Source organism: Yarrowia lipolytica, chromosome 1E, assembly GCF_001761485.1.
Source record: "Yarrowia lipolytica chromosome 1E, complete sequence".
In the NCBI taxonomy this organism is placed as follows: Eukaryota; Fungi; Ascomycota; class Dipodascomycetes; order Dipodascales; genus Yarrowia; species Yarrowia lipolytica.
Window position 1 is genome coordinate 2,995,962 of NC_090774.1, and position 16,060 is coordinate 3,012,021.

Consider the following 16,060-nt stretch of genomic DNA (forward strand, 5'->3'; position numbering starts at 1 on the left):
GCCTTTAAGTTCGCTGCAACCAAAGATAGACAAGTGACGTGAGACCATGCACGGAGAGCAGTGGGGACATTGTGGGCGATACAGAAGCTGGTGCGCAAAAGAAGGGATAGCCCTTCTTGTCCTGTCACGTGACGCATTTGTGCAACAAACACTGGGGGGTATTACGGCTCTAGAACATGCAATATTGTTTATCCCTCACCCACCCTTTGCTCCATATTCGTCTGTACACTTTGGTTGTCTCATGCTCCACCCAAACACAGTTTGGCTAAGAATTCTATCAAACACAGCTAAGCCTGTGTGACAGGCTTTTGGACGCTAATTGAAATAACACGCCGGAGCCTGGAATGCCAGATAATTGCTCTCCAGCCCATCCAGCCCTTCTTTGGATACTGTTTATCGCTCATGTTCACTTTCTAATATGCAGCAAAAGTTGCGCGGGAATTAAGTGGCGGTGCAGCCGTGGCGGTGCATGGCCGAGTTGCAACAGAGGCTGCAAGTCGCCAGTGGAGGCCAAGTGAAATACGAGTCTATCCGGTACGACACGATTGAGTTGAAATTTAATCAAATCAGATAAAAAAAAGAGAGAAAAAAAGAAAAAAGAATACTGATATAATGGGGTATATGAGAGGGGTTTTTTAGGGGAATAATCCAGCTACATAGTTTTCACGCTGCTTCGCCCGTGGATCTAGGGGTAAGAGCGAGCCCACTTCACCCAGGATATGCCACAGCCTTGGCGCCCCAGATGGTGATAATATAGGTCTGGACATTCATTCAATGCTTAATTGCGCATCTAGAGCATTAGTCTACAAAATTTACTGTAGGTGTTTTTCAATGTACAGAGTCATTTCACACTTACTGAATATAGGGAGGGTTCATAACTACACACTGCATACGTTAATGGCCAGTGACCAGTCAATTCTGTGACCTACCACCTCTCGCTACCGTTTTCCGTAAATGTTACAATAATTACATGACTTGGTCTACTCCTCGTCGACGAAACCTCCCTGCTTGCAAAGCGAGTAGAACAACGAGTCCTTTCGCTTGAGCAGCTCGGCAGGAGTATCAAACTCGGCAATCTCGCCCTGGTTGAGCACCACAATCTTGTCCGAGTCCAGAATGGTGTTGAGTCGATGCGCAATAGTCAGAATCGTTCGGTTCTTGAACTCGGTTCGAATAGTTTCCTGGATGATCTTGTCTGTCTCCACATCGACAGCAGCAGTGGCCTCATCCAGCACCAGAATCGAGGTGGGGGTGAGCAGAGCTCGGGCCAGACACATGAGCTGTCTCTGACCAACCGAAAAGTTGGACCCTCCCTCTTTGACCTTGGCATCCAGACCTCCCTCCATGTTGTCCACCACATGATTCTTGAGATGCGACAGCTCTAACACTCGCCACAGTTCCGAGTCCGAGTGATCGTTGTTGGGGTCCAAGTTGTCTCGAAGAGTGCCCTCAAACGCCTGTGAGTCTTGGGGAATGATGGCCAATCGAGTTCGCAGATCATGCAGACCAATCTGCGAAGTGTCCACTCCATCGATGGAAATGAATCCCTCGGCGGCCTCGATGATTCGGAACAGTGCCAACGTCAGAGAGGACTTGCCGGCTCCAGTTCGGCCAACAATACCAATCTTCTCTCTGGGCTTGATCTCGAGGTTGATCTGCTTGAGAATCAGATCCAGGCCCGCTCGATACCGAGTAGAGTAGTTGTGGAAGGTAATGCCTCCTTGCTCAGGCCAATCAATGCCGGGCTGCTTGTCAGGAATGAACTCTGGAGCCTCGGGCTTAAGGTTGGAGTACTCTAGGATTCGCTCGACAGAAACAATGTTGGTCTCCACCTCCACAGTCATTCGCACAATCCAGTTGAGAGACTGGGTGATAGAAAGAGCGTAGGACATGGACAGACCAATGATACCGGGAGTCATGAGATTGGCCTTGAGCTGCAGCACGGAGAAGGAGGCTGCAGCTAGAATGATGATGGATCCGATGAACTCCAGACGCACAGCCAGCCATCGGTTGGCAGAAACAGACGGGAAGTATGCCTCCATGTTCTGATCAACTCGAGCCTCGTTGACAAAGTTGAACCGACTCTGTTGGCTGTATGCTCGAATGGTAGAAACACCTCCGAGGGTCTCCTGGAAGTGAGCGAAGATGGGCGATCGAGACACAGAGTCCAGACGCTTGAGCTCTCGAGAAGTTCGCAGGTAGTATCGCTGGTAGTAGATGTAGAGGAAGAGCAGGGGCAGAATAAACAGAATGAAGGGAGGAGTGGACCAAGAAATAACAATCAGGGTGAAAAGAACCTTGATGGTGTTGGAGAAGAACTGAACAAAAGTTCGACCCAGAACCTGGTCCACCTTGTTGATATCGTTTGAGAACCGGTTGATGATTCGGCCCAGAGGAGTGGTCTCAAAGAAGGACATGGGGGCTCGAACCACAGAAACAAGCATGTCATGATGCAGCTTCTTGGCAGATTCAACAATACAGAACATCCACATGATGAAGGTCTGAATGACTGTTACAAAAGACGCGCCGAGACCCAGACACAGGTAGATGCCGAGGTAGAAGGCAATGTGGGGGTTGCGGTTGTACTTAGTGTTGACTTCGGACCAGTGCTTGAGCCAGACGTTTCCAGCAGTCGTAAGAGCCATGGCCAGAACCAGGAACGACATGAACAGAATAACGTATCGAATGTTGGATGCCTTGGCGTACTCCAGATACACGCTCCACTTGACCTTACCCTGCTCCATGTTTTCCTTGTTGTGCTTAGACTTTCGCTCATCAGAGTCCACGTTGAAGTTGGGCAGTCGGAAAGAAGCCGTGGAAGATCGTCGCAGAGTGTGGGAAGAGCCCCGTCGCTTAACAATGCTACCGGCAGTGTTATCTTCTCGGATGGACACAATGGACGAGGAAGAAGAGGGGCCATCGGGAGAACCCGTGGTGGAAGGAGCAACAGAGGCAGCGTTCGAGCTATCGTCCCGAAGAGTGTCGGAGTCCTGCTTCTTTCGGCCAAACTCATTCAGCAGCTTGAAAATAGGGCCCTTGGCAGCCATCACGTCAACGTACTTGCCGGTCTCAACAATCTTGCCTGCAGACAGCATCATAATGGAATCAGCATGAGAAAGCACAGAAATGGAGTTCGTAGCAAGCACCTTGGTCTTGGAGGCCAGCAAGCCAGAATCTCCGAGAACATTGTCAATAATGTGTCGTCCAACATGCTCGTCAACAGCAGAAAGAGGATCGTCCAACAGGTAGACGTCCGCACGGGCGTAGACAGCTCGGGCAAGAGAAAGACGGGCCTTCTGTCCTCCGGACAAAGAAATACCCTTCTCTCCTACCTGTGTCTGATCTCCATCGGGAAGGATGGCCAGATCATCAACCAGAGCACACGCATTGATGGTCTGCTCGTAGAAAGACTCGTCGTACTTTGATCCAAAAAGAATGTTGTCCTTGACGGTGGCGTTCATGATCCAGGGGACTTGAGCAACGTAGGCAACTCGGCCCTTAACCTGAGCAGTTCCACACTCTCGGTACAGGTCTCCGAGGATGGCTTGCAGCAGGGAAGACTTTCCAGCACCAACCTTTCCGACAATACAGGCGAGATCTCCCTTGAAAGTTTGCAGAGAAATGTCGTCAAGAGCAACCTTGTATTGGGGGGTTCGCTCCCACAGGAAAGTGCACCCCTTGAGCAGGATGTCGTTCTCGCCTCGCTCAACGGCCCGAGGAAGTCGAGTGACAGCGTCGGACTGCAGCTCGGGGGCCTTGAGGTAGCTCTCCAGACGGTTGATGGCCACAGAGGCCTCGATCATGGCCGTGATGACCATGGGGATGACAGCCAGTGGGAAACCAAGCAGGTTGAAGAGTGCCAGAGCCGGGAAGACAATGTCGGTGGACAACGGCTTGTCGGAGATCTTCACAAAGACAGCAAAAGTGGTGCACGAAACGAGGAAGGGGGCACATTGCCAGGGGAAAGAAGCCAAAGCAGAGAACTTACCCAAACGCTTGAGGTTCTCGAGCTCCTCGTCGTTTCGAACTCTGTTGAGTCGGCCAATGAAAGGAATCTCCCATCCGTACAGCTTGAGAGACTTCATGTTGGTGAGAATCTCACTGGTGAGTCGGGTTCGGTGGTCCTTGTACTTCATCTGGGCCTGCTGCAGAGTCTTTTGTTTCTTCGCAATCCAGGCGTTGATAGGAATCATGATGAGCAGTGTAGCAACTCCGGCCCACATGCTGTTTCCAACCAGATCGTGCAGAGACAGCAGACACAGAATGATCTGGAAGGGACCCGACCAGATAATCTGACCGTACTGAGTCACATCCTGAAGCCGCTGGGTGTCGACAGACATGAGGTTGACCACGTCACCAGTAGACTTGTCTCGAGTAGCGGCCTTAAGAGACTTTCTGTAGATGGCAGCCGTCAGACCAGCCTTGATCTTCATACCAGTATCAAAGGCGCGCTGGAAGTACTGATGCAGAGCGGCGGTCTGGATAATAGACACGGCGAACATGGCAAATGCCAGCACCAGACCCTTGCTGAGAGGATTATCTTCGGGCTTGTCCTGGTAGTCCTTGACGAACTTGATGAGCAGAGCCAGGAGTCGGGGCTGAACAAAAGCCAGGATATCCTGAATGAACTTGAAGAAGCCTCCGACCATGAAAGGGCCGCCAAAGGCCTTCCAGACTGCCCACAGCAGATTGGGTTTCTTCTCCCACTCGTCTTCGAGGTCGTCATACGAGTCTCCTGCTCCGTACCCCTTGGGCAGAGGAGGCATATCCTCCTCGGTCAGGTAGTGGTCGTAACCCTGTCGCATAAGAGGTCCCATCCATTGGAAAGTGAGTCGGGAGAAGATGTCGGCGTTTTCGAGAGGCGATTGTCGCATTTGTCTGGCCAGAGCCATCTGAGGCGAAAGCGGCTTAGGAATGGCCCATTCGACAATGAACATTGCGAGAGCTGTGATAGTGGAAGCCAGGTAGATCTGGGCAGTGGTACCAAAGCCCACACGAGTGTAGACGTTGTAGGTCTTGAGAAGCAGACCGATGGGCGACAGCAGCCAGAAGAAGAGCAATGAGCCACAGGGGATTCGAGAGCGGTAGTACTCGAGGTAATGCAGCGGCACAGCCACCAGGATGATGGAGGCGAGGGTCAGAAACGGACTGAGAAAGGGCAGAGAGCCATTCCAGCCGTTGAAGTGTTGATTGCTAAGCAGCAGCAGAAAGTGAATGATTTGGAACGCAAGCAGTGCAGCCTTGGTCCAGAAGGTCCAGTTTTTGCGCGTGGGGGCGCCGCTAGTTTGTGTCCTAAACAGCGAGTAGATCTGCCAAGGTCCACACACGGCCAAAATGGCCACGGGGGTCAGCATGACCGGACCGTCGACAAAGCAGGGCGTTAGGCCCGACCCCATTGTGGAGATCGGCCCCCAGCCTTCGGGATCCGCACATGTGTTCTGGGTTAGCGCTGCCGTGCAGGTATTCCACACTCGAGAGGCACTCACCATTTCCGTCCAAATGTGTGTGTTTTGGGTGAAGATAAAAACGATTAGTGTGTCGTTCCGTTACTTTTTTATGCGAGCGAATCTAGCTTTCTGTATGTGGTGCGGATGGGAGGTGAAGGTGAGAGCAGACGAGTTGTTTGTGGGCGTTAGAAGGACGTTAGAAACTCACAAACCAGATGAAAAGAAAGCTGTTTATGTAGATATGTTCCAGTTAGTCCCTCTTCCCTCCCCCCGCTATACACGACAAGTTATACTAATCTGCGCCGTTGGCTTATCGGGCTCCGAAACCCATAGTTTCATTAATTTTGGAGGTCTTTAGAGTTGGCCAGTAACGGTGGGGGGATAGGGAGACGAGTGTAATGTGTGATAATATTGAGGGATAATTGCAAGTGCGATAGATTGTGCTCAGTTACTGTAGCTGATGATTCAACACCGAAGTCATTCTGCAGATACGATGACTAACATCTATCGTAGTAACCGTCAAGCCCCTCTACGGCACTTGCCACCCGTCAACCTAGTTCGAACGTGGCTGCATGGTTTGTCATACACTCTGTGAGCGGGACCACCTATAGGAGGTAGTTGGATGCACAGTTCGAGTGGCTACTCGGTTTGCGGTTTGGAATCAACAGGTTTGGAATCAAAAGTCGTGTGTTTTCATGGCTTCTTGCGCTTTCTACGCAGTTTCCATTCTCTTTCTATGCACATCTCGGCAAGTGTCTCACATCTTTCCTTTTCGCCCACAAGGACTCACCTGTACAAGTATCAGTACAGCACGTTGTGCAAGCTTCATTAGACAGCAGGCTTAAGTCATAGACAGTGTCGTATTGCTGTTGGATTACTGGCAGTTAAGCACTTATTTAGACTGACATTTATACTGTATTCTGCTGAGTCTGAGACAGCGAGCTCATGTGTCTTTCCATAGCACAGCTACTTATACAGTAGCAAATGTATCGGAAGTGGCAAATTGGAGCAAGCGCCAGTTATTCGACATTTTTTAATCAGTGGAGGCTTTCTATAAAAAATGAACCATGCATTTTCTCTTGAAATTCGTTTTGAAACCCTTGTCAATACAATAGTACAAGTACCCATCCAGTCCCTCTCAACAAGTCTAGCCGACTCGTTTCCACTGTGCCTCCTACACGCACATATTGCGTTATCTTCTAATGGGTTCTCTGTGGAACCCTAATCCACCCCGCACCCCACAATGCCATATATAGAGGAGGGCGCAATGTACTTGTTCCTCAACACAACACGACTACAAAATGCCTCTTCGAGCCGGTGGTGAGTAAACACGAAAGCAGGAGGTTCGATGGCGCTAATTGAGTGATAGGAAGGAAATATGGACCAGAATGACCTAGCACTCACTCAATTGAGATGCCTTCTCAACTTACACCCGCACCCACCACTACCGTACTCAGCTAACACAGATTCCTTCCCTTCTGCCACTTTCAACTACGTTCCCGAGACCCCCGAGATCGAGGGCAACGTGGCTGCCTGCGGTATCCCCCAGCCTTTCCACTCCGATAAGGAGCTTGCTGGAAAGAAGGTCGTTTTCGTGTCCGTCCCCGGCGCCTTCACCCCCACCTGCACCGCCAACCACATTCCTCCTTACATCGAGAACGTGGACAAGCTCAAGGCCAAGGGCGTCGACAAGGTCGTCGTTATCTCTGCCAATGACCCCTTCGTGCTGTCCGCCTGGGGACGAGCTCTCAAGGCTCCCAAGGACAACTTTTTCATCTTTGCCTCCGACGGAAACGCCGCCTTCTCCAAGTCCATTGGCCAGGCTGTCGATCTCGCTTCTGTGGGCTTCGGAGAGCGAACTGCCCGATACGCCATCATCGTGGACGATGGCAAGGTTACCTACAACGAGCAGGAGCCTGGCAAGGAAGTCACTGTCTCCGGCTTTGACGCTGTCTACGCCAAGCTCTAAGTTATACGCGATCAAATGAAGTTTATGTAAGCAATGAGATTTTTAACGATTAAATACTAATACTTGTATGCGTGTGATTATGACGTTAAGCAATTGGATGAGCAGAAGCTGGTTCAAACCTCCTTCTCCTTTCCCTTTCGACTGAAAGAGCCCCGGATCGAGCTTCGAAGAGACTGGGTATCCTCGGTCGCAGCCTTCTCGCTTTCCTTCTTGCGGTTTCGGCCAAGGGAACCTCGGATCGAGCCGCGTGTGCCTCCATCTTCCTTCTTCTCCCTCTGTCGCTGTTGTCGCTTCCGTCGGGCACGTCGCCGATCCATGGACCGAAACTCGGACGAAAGGGCCCGGGCATATGTCTCGAGACCCCGGTAGAAGAACTCAAACAGCATACCGCCCTCGTCCCGGCTTTGGGAAGGGGGCCCAAAGATATTCTGTAGGCTTCGCCGCACAACAGAGTCAGCAGGCAGAGAGCCAGTCACGTACTCACTAAAGGTGCATCGAGGATTGTCGTACACAAGCACCGAGTCGTTGATGCTGGACTGAGGGAACCGTCTGACGGAGCAGTAGGGCTTGGTGGCAACATATAGGAGCTCAATTGGACCTCTGGTGAGCTCCAGAAGAGACTGATGAACCGCATCAACATCAACAACGGGAGGAGAGACGGTCGCCTGACTCAACCACAGGTTACTCACCTGGGCAGCCTTGGTCATACCATCTGTGCCGGAAATGAGAGTGAGATCAACCCCCCACATTTCCACAGACTCGGGAGAAGCAGAAAGGGCGGTCATGGCTTCATCCTTAGGGGATCCCATAGGAGTAGACGTAGCCATGGGCTGGGCCGAGTCTGACCTTCCTTTGGGAGTAAGAGAGTGCAGCTTGCCTGAGTCGTTGTCATACTTGTTCGAAAGGGAAATTCCAGGGCTGTGAATGGTCACAAAATCTGGCCGAGATCCGCAGTTTGTGGCAGTGCATCCATAGTAAGCCTTGAGTTGTCGCTGGATGATTTCCCAGAGACTGTCGTGGTCTCGAAGAAGCGCTCCCGAATCTTCGTAGATAGTGACTCGTTTGATCCCAACGACAGAGCACCACACGACAATGTTGGCAATACTCTGTTTGATGCGGGCCTGCTCTCGGTCGTTGTGAACAGCCATCTTGACTCTGTATGCGTCAATCTCCCCCTGTGCCTGGTCGACCTCATCCTGACTGGGGTATATGACCTCTCCTGTGGCCAGATGAAGGGGTTTAGGTAGTGAGAGCTCTGGTGGTCCTTCCAGAAGAGGCTGAAGCTCGAAGACGAATCCTACGTTGTTGGGCACCGTTCCTAGCTTGGACACTTCCCGTTTGATCAACAGAGGAGACTTTTGCTGCTCTAACAGACCGAGATGAGCACCGAGGTCGGATGAGGCTGAAGCGTAGAGCCAGCTGAGGTGTCGAGAGGCCAATGGCAGACGTCTTGATACAGACACGACACAGCCTGTGATCCAAGTACGCAGCTGGTGGGTCCAGGAGGGATGGTGGGTCGTGGCAGAAGAGTCGGACGAGTCTGTGGACCTGAAGGAGGATCCCGATCCGTAACGTCGCAGCTGTTGGCCCCTATGTCTGGCGTTGTCATTTCTGGAGCTACCTCTGTGAGGTCTTGCCGGAGCCAGTGCCACGAGCCATAGAGTCCAAGTTCGCACCATGAGCAACACTGAGGTGGCTGCGTGATTTACGTCGCCGTGAATCTGGTACCAGAAGTCGATGGTATCATGTAGAAACACAAGAATGGCGTGTTGAATATGGAACTGCAACAGTTCCCATGTGGTGATGGGCATATCCTGGAGGTTAGCGCCAGGAGTAAAGATTCTGTCGAGCTCGAACCCCTTGAAGTTCACACCATCGAGTCCCAGAGATCTCGGGGTCACGACGGAGTATTTTTGAATTGTGCTCATAATGAGGGCGTTACAGACACAAGATGAGCTTTTAGATCACAGATATAAGGTGGAGGTGAGGTGTGGTGAAGACGGATAATTGACATATAGAGGGACTTACTGCATTTGTGTAATGTGGGACTGCAAGTATAAGTACAGTAGTTAGCCAGTGTGCGGTATAAAGCAGTTGCCACGGTAAAACATACAGTACCAATTCTTCGATTCGTCGAACTCTCGCGAAGTCGTCGTACTGTGGGTTACAAGCTGGGATCATACAGCTGTTGCCATCTCTGATGAACAACTGCAACAGATGGTGATGGTAAGTATTAATGCGTTCTTTGGACTGAACTGCTGGTCAGTGATATTTGATCAAATGATATCATGGCGACTTTCCAAGTTCACAGCCACTTGGTGGGGTGCCTTGTTCGGGGATGTTGCGTTCTCATGCCACCTCCAAAGCTGCCTCCTGTAGTGTGGGTGTCATATAGATACAGAACATTGTACATTGTTTGTGAGTGGATTGTCAAGATGCAGTACATACTGTAGCTCCACTGCAGTGCAACTCCATAGTTGCGATCTCACAAATGGCTTTACGTACCACAAGTACAGTACGAACTGGTACTCCTCTTCCCCAATACGATCGTCCCTCTCTCCGTCAGTGTCTCATCTGTTCAATTCGAGCTATGTTCCTAACTAGTTCACGATAAGATGGCGTGTCATCACATCGCTGCTCCATAATCCTACACTTAATTACATCACTTATATCACGTCAGCCATGCTGTCCTCCTATTACTGATTGCCTTGTCCGTCTTTGACCCACATTGTTTGGGTGTTTACTGCTGCTCCTGCTGCTGCTGCTCCTGTTCCCTAGCCCTGGCAGCCTCGTTCTGTGCGACGGCCGCTTGTGCCTGGGCATGGACCTGCTCAAACTGGCCCTGTGGAGGCTGGCCGTTGACGTCAATGTCCACATTGTGGAAGTCGAGAATCTCCGAGTACATCATCACCTTCCATGTGTCCACCGGCAAGTCTGCGTCATTGAACGACCAGTCGAACCGTTCCTCGGCTACAGGCTCGTCGCTGGGGTCGTGGTATGGTGCCAAGTAAGGGTGGGCCAGAGCCTCGGCCGCGGTTATTCGCTTTTTGGGGTCGAAAACCAGCATTTTCTCCATGAGATCGATGGCCTCGGGGTCGGCGTTTCGGAACTTGGACGCCAGAGGGATTCGTTCTCGCCGGGGCAGAGTTCTGACGAACCTCAAAGTGTTTTCCGAGCAGATGGTGTGAATCACATCTTCTGGGGGCGAGCCCAGCAGCTCGGTGATGATGGAGAACTGGTGCACGTGGTCCTTGCCGGGGAACAGGGGCTTGCCCTCCAGCATCTCGGCGAAGATGCAGCCCGTGGACCAAATATCCACCTCCACATCGTACTTCTGCCACGTGAGCATGATTTCAGGCGCTCGGTAGTACCGGGTCGACACGTAGCCGGTCATCTGGGTGTCCTGGATTCGGGCAAGGCCAAAGTCGCAGATTTTCAGGTCGCAGTTCTCGTTGACGAGGATGTTGGACGGCTTGAGGTCTCGATGGACCACACCGGCAGAGTGCACGTACTTCAGGCCTCGCAGAATCTGGTAAAGAAAGTACTGAATGAACTGCTTCTCCAGAGGCCGGGTCATGAGCAGACGGTGCAGGTCTGTGCCCAGCAGCTCGGTGACAAAGTAAATGTCTTCCAGCGGCGAGATGAAAATGTCGCTCAGGCAAATGAGGTTTTCGTGGCGCAGGTGCTTGAGCAGCTTGAGCTCTCGGTACGTCCGTTTCGACAGCACGGGAGTGCCGAACGGCTTCATGATTTTCTTGATGGCCACGTTCTGGTCCGTGAGCTGGTCCTTGGCCGAACACACGAGACCAAAGGCTCCCATCCCCACGGGGTTGAGATCCACGTATCGCGACGTGATTTCGAAACACGTGCCGAAGATCTGGGTCCGGATAAAGTCCGCCATGTTACGCGCTGTTCCTGGGAGACGGTAGAGAGAGTCACAGGGGTCCGAGCTACACTTGGTGATGTAGTGCTGCGAGTTGTGTGGTGTGTGTGGTGTCTCGAGAGTATCGCCAACCTAACTTGTGCTTGCTGCACCAAACCAATTTTGAATTTTCAACCTGCAGGGTACGCGGCTGGCGGAGATGGTTGGGGGGGGGCTTCTGAATGTGGCTACGATCCTTGTGAGGGCATTTATCGACTTTGGTACACGGTATTCGGCCCCGGTTACATATTTCTGTTTTCTTTCGACGTCCCTTGTGCGTTCACGGCTCTTTTGTTGAATCGTGCCGTGTCATGACGTCAAAAAAAGAACGAACAGCACAGCAACCAAGCACACACGCTAGGTCACCAGAGAACAGCTTATATAAGGTGGCGAACTTGGGGAATTGAAATTGAGAGCCGGGAGTGCCAGCATGGTTACACACACAGCCCGTCCCGCTCGTTATCACTCCGTTTTACGCTCCTCATATCCCCCCACTTAATGTCTCATTATCGCCGCATTGTCGTTGATTGGGTGTGCTTATGTTGTCAACTTGGGAACATGATACAGTTGACTTGAAGAATGATCATACTGTAAATGAATATCTCAGTACTTGTACAAGTACTCGATTATGTACAAATACAAGCAAAATACACCCCCATCTGCACAGTATCCATCACACACGGCTATAGACGGCATACAAGTAGTTCCCCTCACACACGTACACACCCATCCATCAATCACAGGTGGCTTTTTAGAGTCCAACAAACAGCAGACCGCAGAGTTCTCTTTTCCACCACACAAAGAGAATGACAAGCACTACACGAGAATCATTCGTAGAAATGGTGTCGCTATCGTACAAGTACGAGCACTCGTATTGTACAATAGCATCTGAAAAGATATCGTCGTATAACTCGCAAACCACAACAGATATGAACAAACCCACTGCGATATTCTTATCTGAGTATCACATGTACCTGGCACCTTGACTTGCAGCATCATAGACCCAATGTTTGGATCTAATTTGCTGTCAGAAGGCGTCGTATCTGAATTCAGACGTCGGAGAGAACGGGAGTACGACAGAAGAAGCAGTTCACATATTAGTAACCAATCACATTCCACCCGCTCACCAGTCAGCCATCAACCCATTTCCATAGACTCTCTGCATCTCATTTATTGCTTCTATTGTTTTCTCGTTTTGTTATGAACCAACCCCACACTGCAAATTCAACATCACAGGATTCTGTATACCTGCGAATGAGAACAATTTGGTTGACTCTGTTGCTTAAAATAACCCCTGTTTAAACAACAAGGTTACTGTCTTATTGCTATTAAATCCTATCATTTAACTTCTCAATAAGCCGTTAATCTCGGTTTTTCTTGGGGGTCACGTGATGTAATTGTTGCCTGTGGTGTAACGGGAGCTTTTTATTTTTTAAAATTCAGGCATCCTGGCCGAGCGGTTAAGGCGAGAGATTAGAAATCTCTTGGGGTTTCCCCGCGTAGGTTCGAATCCTGCGGATGTCGTCATTTTTTTGTCCTTGCACAACTTTTTGCTATAGGAAATACCATGGACAACTTACTGTACTGTACTACAACTACAAGTAGTACGCTCTACACAACCACCACCCCCTGTATCATTAATCATGCAATGTATAAATAATTATGTATGCTATGTCGTGTCATCAATTCCCATATCCATCTCCTTCACACCCAGACTCTTCTCTATCCCTCCGTCTCCAGTTTCCTCCTTAGACCTTTCCATTCGCAACCGTCTTCGCTCCTCCTCTCGAGCTGCCTTCTCCTCCTTTTCCCACGCGTTGGGCGACCGGAAAACTCGCTGGAAGAGCGTCTTGCCCTTGTTAGCCTTGGAGAAGAGGTATCCTCCCGAGAAGAGGAACGTAGGGATTGCTGATATGACAGAAACAAGTCCGACAGACAAGACCATCATTCCCCAGCCACTTCTGTCCTTGGTGGCTCCTGCTTGAAGCGGTCCAATGATGATACCGATAGAAAAGGCGACGTTGAAGATACCAAAAGCAGAAGCCAGACCTCCTCCTTTGCCGTAGAAGCCAGGACGTCGCTTTTCGAGTTTGGCAGTGAAAGAAGCCAGATCGGTCATCACAGGACCAACCAATACAACAAGAGAGGCTCCCAGAAGTGCTAGGAGCGCACACAGAAGAACCACCTGTCTCACATTGTGGTGGTCGGGTAGACGGAGAAGAATGAAGCAGGGGCAGGCACAAATGAAACCCAGAGTCGCAAATAACTTGACTCCAAACTTGTCAACCATCATTCCGACGGCTGGGCCGATCAGGGAAGGGATAGCAAGAGCCAACATGACTAGACCAGCCTGTAGAGACCCGAATCCAAAAATCTCATCCAGATGCATAGGTAGGGTAGCATCCAGAGCTCCCACACACCAGCCAAAGATGACTGCTTGGAAGAAGATGACGAGGATACGAGGATGCCTGAGGAGCAGAATAATGGGTGGGATCTGAACCCACACCTTTCTTCCAAACACCTGGAACCACATGATAGCCTGAGGAGAAGGACCAGGTTCAGCTTCGGTCTCCATAGTCGATTCCCAATCTTCGATATCGATGCCTTCTTCGATACGTTTCTGCTCAGCCTCCTCGGCCTTCTTTTTCGCCTTTTCCAGCTCCTCCTGGGCAAATTCTGCCGGATAGAGTCTCTTGTAGTCCGATCTCTCCAGCATAATTAACCGCAAAATGACATCTAGACCCAAAACTCCGAAGGAGACGTAGAATACAGCGTTGTAGCCAACTCTATCGTACACAGCTCCTCCGATAGTTGGTCCCAGAAACGTGCCTAATGACATTCCAATGTCTGGGAAGCCCATAAACATGCCTATCGTGTCTGGATCCGAGGCATCAGCCAGGATCGCCAGTCCGGACACCCACACAATTCCTCCGCTGGCTCCCTGGATGAATCGACCGAGATCATACACGCCAGGAGACTTGGCCCAGCAAACAATTGCTGTAGCTGCAATCAACAGAAGCAGTCCAAATAGCATTACTGGCCGTCTGCGTTTCATGTGGTCGGCCACAACGCCTGTGAGAACCGAGAGAACGACAAGGCCGGCTGCGTAAAGCGCCAGGGCACGGGAAATCTGGTTCTGAACATCGTCTTCAGGCACCCCCATCTGGGAAGAAAATGCAAAGGGAATGACTGGCACCACAATTCCGTAAAGGAATGTGTCGGTGAAGACTGCCAGGGTAATGGAAGTGATGATAACCGGGTTGGACGAACGCCATTTGACCATTTTGAGCGTTCGTAGCCATGGAATGTGCCATTCTGCAACATCCACCAGTTTGTAAACAGGAGATGACTTGAACGCAGACCATTTTCGGGTAACTTTCTGTCGGGTTTCAGTAGGGCCTGTCTTCTGCTCGATTCCAATAGGGGCGATGGGTGCGGTGGTGACTTTGAATCCGATCCTGCCAGGAAGAACAGCCTCCATATTCACCTGTTGGAGAGGGTCTTGTGGCGAGCCTGGAGGAGGGCTGGTGAATTCGACCTGCGGCGGCGAGGCAATTTTGTGCTCTGCTTCAGTCATGGCGGCTTTTGGCGAGGCCCAGAATTTCGAGAGTCTCGGGCCTGTTATATATATTTGTCACGCTTGCCTTACTGTGTGTGCCTTGCCTATATTTTGTAACTCAAATTTGGCTCTAGTACGAGCTTAACTTTTTTGGGCCTGGGTTGTGGTGGTTGCAAGAGTTACAATTGCGACGGGTGATGCTGAAATCAATTCTTGAGGAGATCCTGAAGTGATTTTAGTTGCTTCTATCTCAATCGGAAGCCTGTTAAATCCTCATATCACCGTCTCAAGTCTCTCTAAAGACTCCTGCACACTCTCCTCCTCGATAACTGTATTTGATGCGACTCATGCGAGCGATACCTGTATCAATGTATGGACGTGTACCTGATGTGGGAATGATAACATCGATACTACAGCACTATTGGCAGTTGTGTGAGAATGTTGCCACCTTGCCCAATCTTCCAAAACGATGATGGCGTGAACAACTAGATCTCACACCATACGCATCACATCAACATTTGTGCCACACTACTATACCCGGCTCGTATTGAGCATCTCTGCCGTTCTGCAAACTGCCCCTTTAGGCAGGTGGATGCACCTTTTTGTCACCGGAATCGCGTCTCGAGGGGAACGATGAAAAGTGGATGGTCTCGAAATCCAGTTTTTGGTTGTTTAGACCGATATAAATGTCTGAAAAGCATCCTACCCTCGCCACTTTTCCGTGCCATCCACTCAAACGGTTTTAGCTCCATGTCTAAACTCCCTAGCGTCTGAGCGTATCAGTCTGCCTGGAGACTCCAAAATTACTGTAGCCCTTTCTCCAGGTGCGCAACGTTATTCGAATCTTCCGCACACCTCCACGGGGGACTGCTGAGAGGTACCACAGAGATGCGGCCGTGCAGGGGAAAATGCGAGAAAATATTCAAAATTGGAACGGCAGAAATATCACCGCTAGTTGGAATTTTCGGAATTTACCCATTTTTCTGCACCCGCCAATACTTCTCCTTCTACGGCTCTCGTGTAACTCAAACTCCAACTCTACTCAAAATGGCAAACCTCCCAAAAGCATCTCATGAGACTCATGAGAATGTGAAGGACAACAATACAGTACTATAAGTATGGGACTGATATCTGAGGTTATACACCCTATTGTGTGTATGCGT

At 50.5% G+C, this 16,060-nt stretch overlaps 6 protein-coding genes and 1 non-coding gene across 7 annotated transcripts; 3 read left to right on the forward strand and 4 right to left on the reverse strand.

Moving 5' to 3' along the window:
• Positions 1-980: 980 nt before the first annotated feature.
• On the reverse strand, positions 981-5,489 carry YALI1_E30014g (uncharacterized protein; the record flags this gene model as incomplete). Its single annotated transcript, XM_068283128.1, has 1 exon — positions 981-5,489. One exon carries the CDS (start codon positions 5,487-5,489, stop codon positions 981-983), a length of 4,509 nt encoding a protein of 1,502 aa, XP_068139229.1.
• Positions 5,490-6,825: 1,336 nt separating this feature from the next.
• Positions 6,826-7,416, forward strand: YALI1_E30028g (uncharacterized protein; the record flags this gene model as incomplete). Its single annotated transcript, XM_504381.3, has 1 exon — positions 6,826-7,416. The coding sequence occupies one exon, from the start codon at positions 6,826-6,828 to the stop codon at positions 7,414-7,416; it is 591 nt and encodes a 196-aa protein (XP_504381.3).
• Positions 7,417-7,529: 113 nt separating this feature from the next.
• Positions 7,530-9,344, reverse strand: YALI1_E30053g (uncharacterized protein; the record flags this gene model as incomplete). Its single annotated transcript, XM_504382.1, has 1 exon — positions 7,530-9,344. One exon carries the CDS (start codon positions 9,342-9,344, stop codon positions 7,530-7,532), a length of 1,815 nt encoding a protein of 604 aa, XP_504382.1.
• An 812-nt stretch (positions 9,345-10,156) lies between these two features.
• Positions 10,157-11,317, reverse strand: YALI1_E30073g (uncharacterized protein; the record flags this gene model as incomplete). The annotated part of the gene is made up of 1 exon (XM_504383.3): positions 10,157-11,317. The coding sequence occupies one exon, from the start codon at positions 11,315-11,317 to the stop codon at positions 10,157-10,159; it is 1,161 nt and encodes a 386-aa protein (XP_504383.1).
• Positions 11,318-11,498: 181 nt separating this feature from the next.
• Positions 11,499-11,914, forward strand: YALI1_E30074g (uncharacterized protein; the record flags this gene model as incomplete). The annotated part of the gene is made up of 2 exons (XM_068283129.1): positions 11,499-11,612; positions 11,666-11,914. The coding sequence occupies 2 exons, from the start codon at positions 11,499-11,501 to the stop codon at positions 11,912-11,914; spliced, it is 363 nt and encodes a 120-aa protein (XP_068139230.1).
• Positions 11,915-12,780: 866 nt separating this feature from the next.
• On the forward strand, positions 12,781-12,862 carry YALI1_E30087r. Its single transcript has one exon. It is a non-coding gene; the product is annotated as a tRNA-Ser (tRNA).
• Positions 12,863-13,007: 145 nt separating this feature from the next.
• Positions 13,008-14,915, reverse strand: YALI1_E30109g (uncharacterized protein; the record flags this gene model as incomplete). Its single annotated transcript, XM_504384.2, has 1 exon — positions 13,008-14,915. The coding sequence occupies one exon, from the start codon at positions 14,913-14,915 to the stop codon at positions 13,008-13,010; it is 1,908 nt and encodes a 635-aa protein (XP_504384.2).
• Between the last annotated feature and the right edge of the window lie 1,145 nt (positions 14,916-16,060).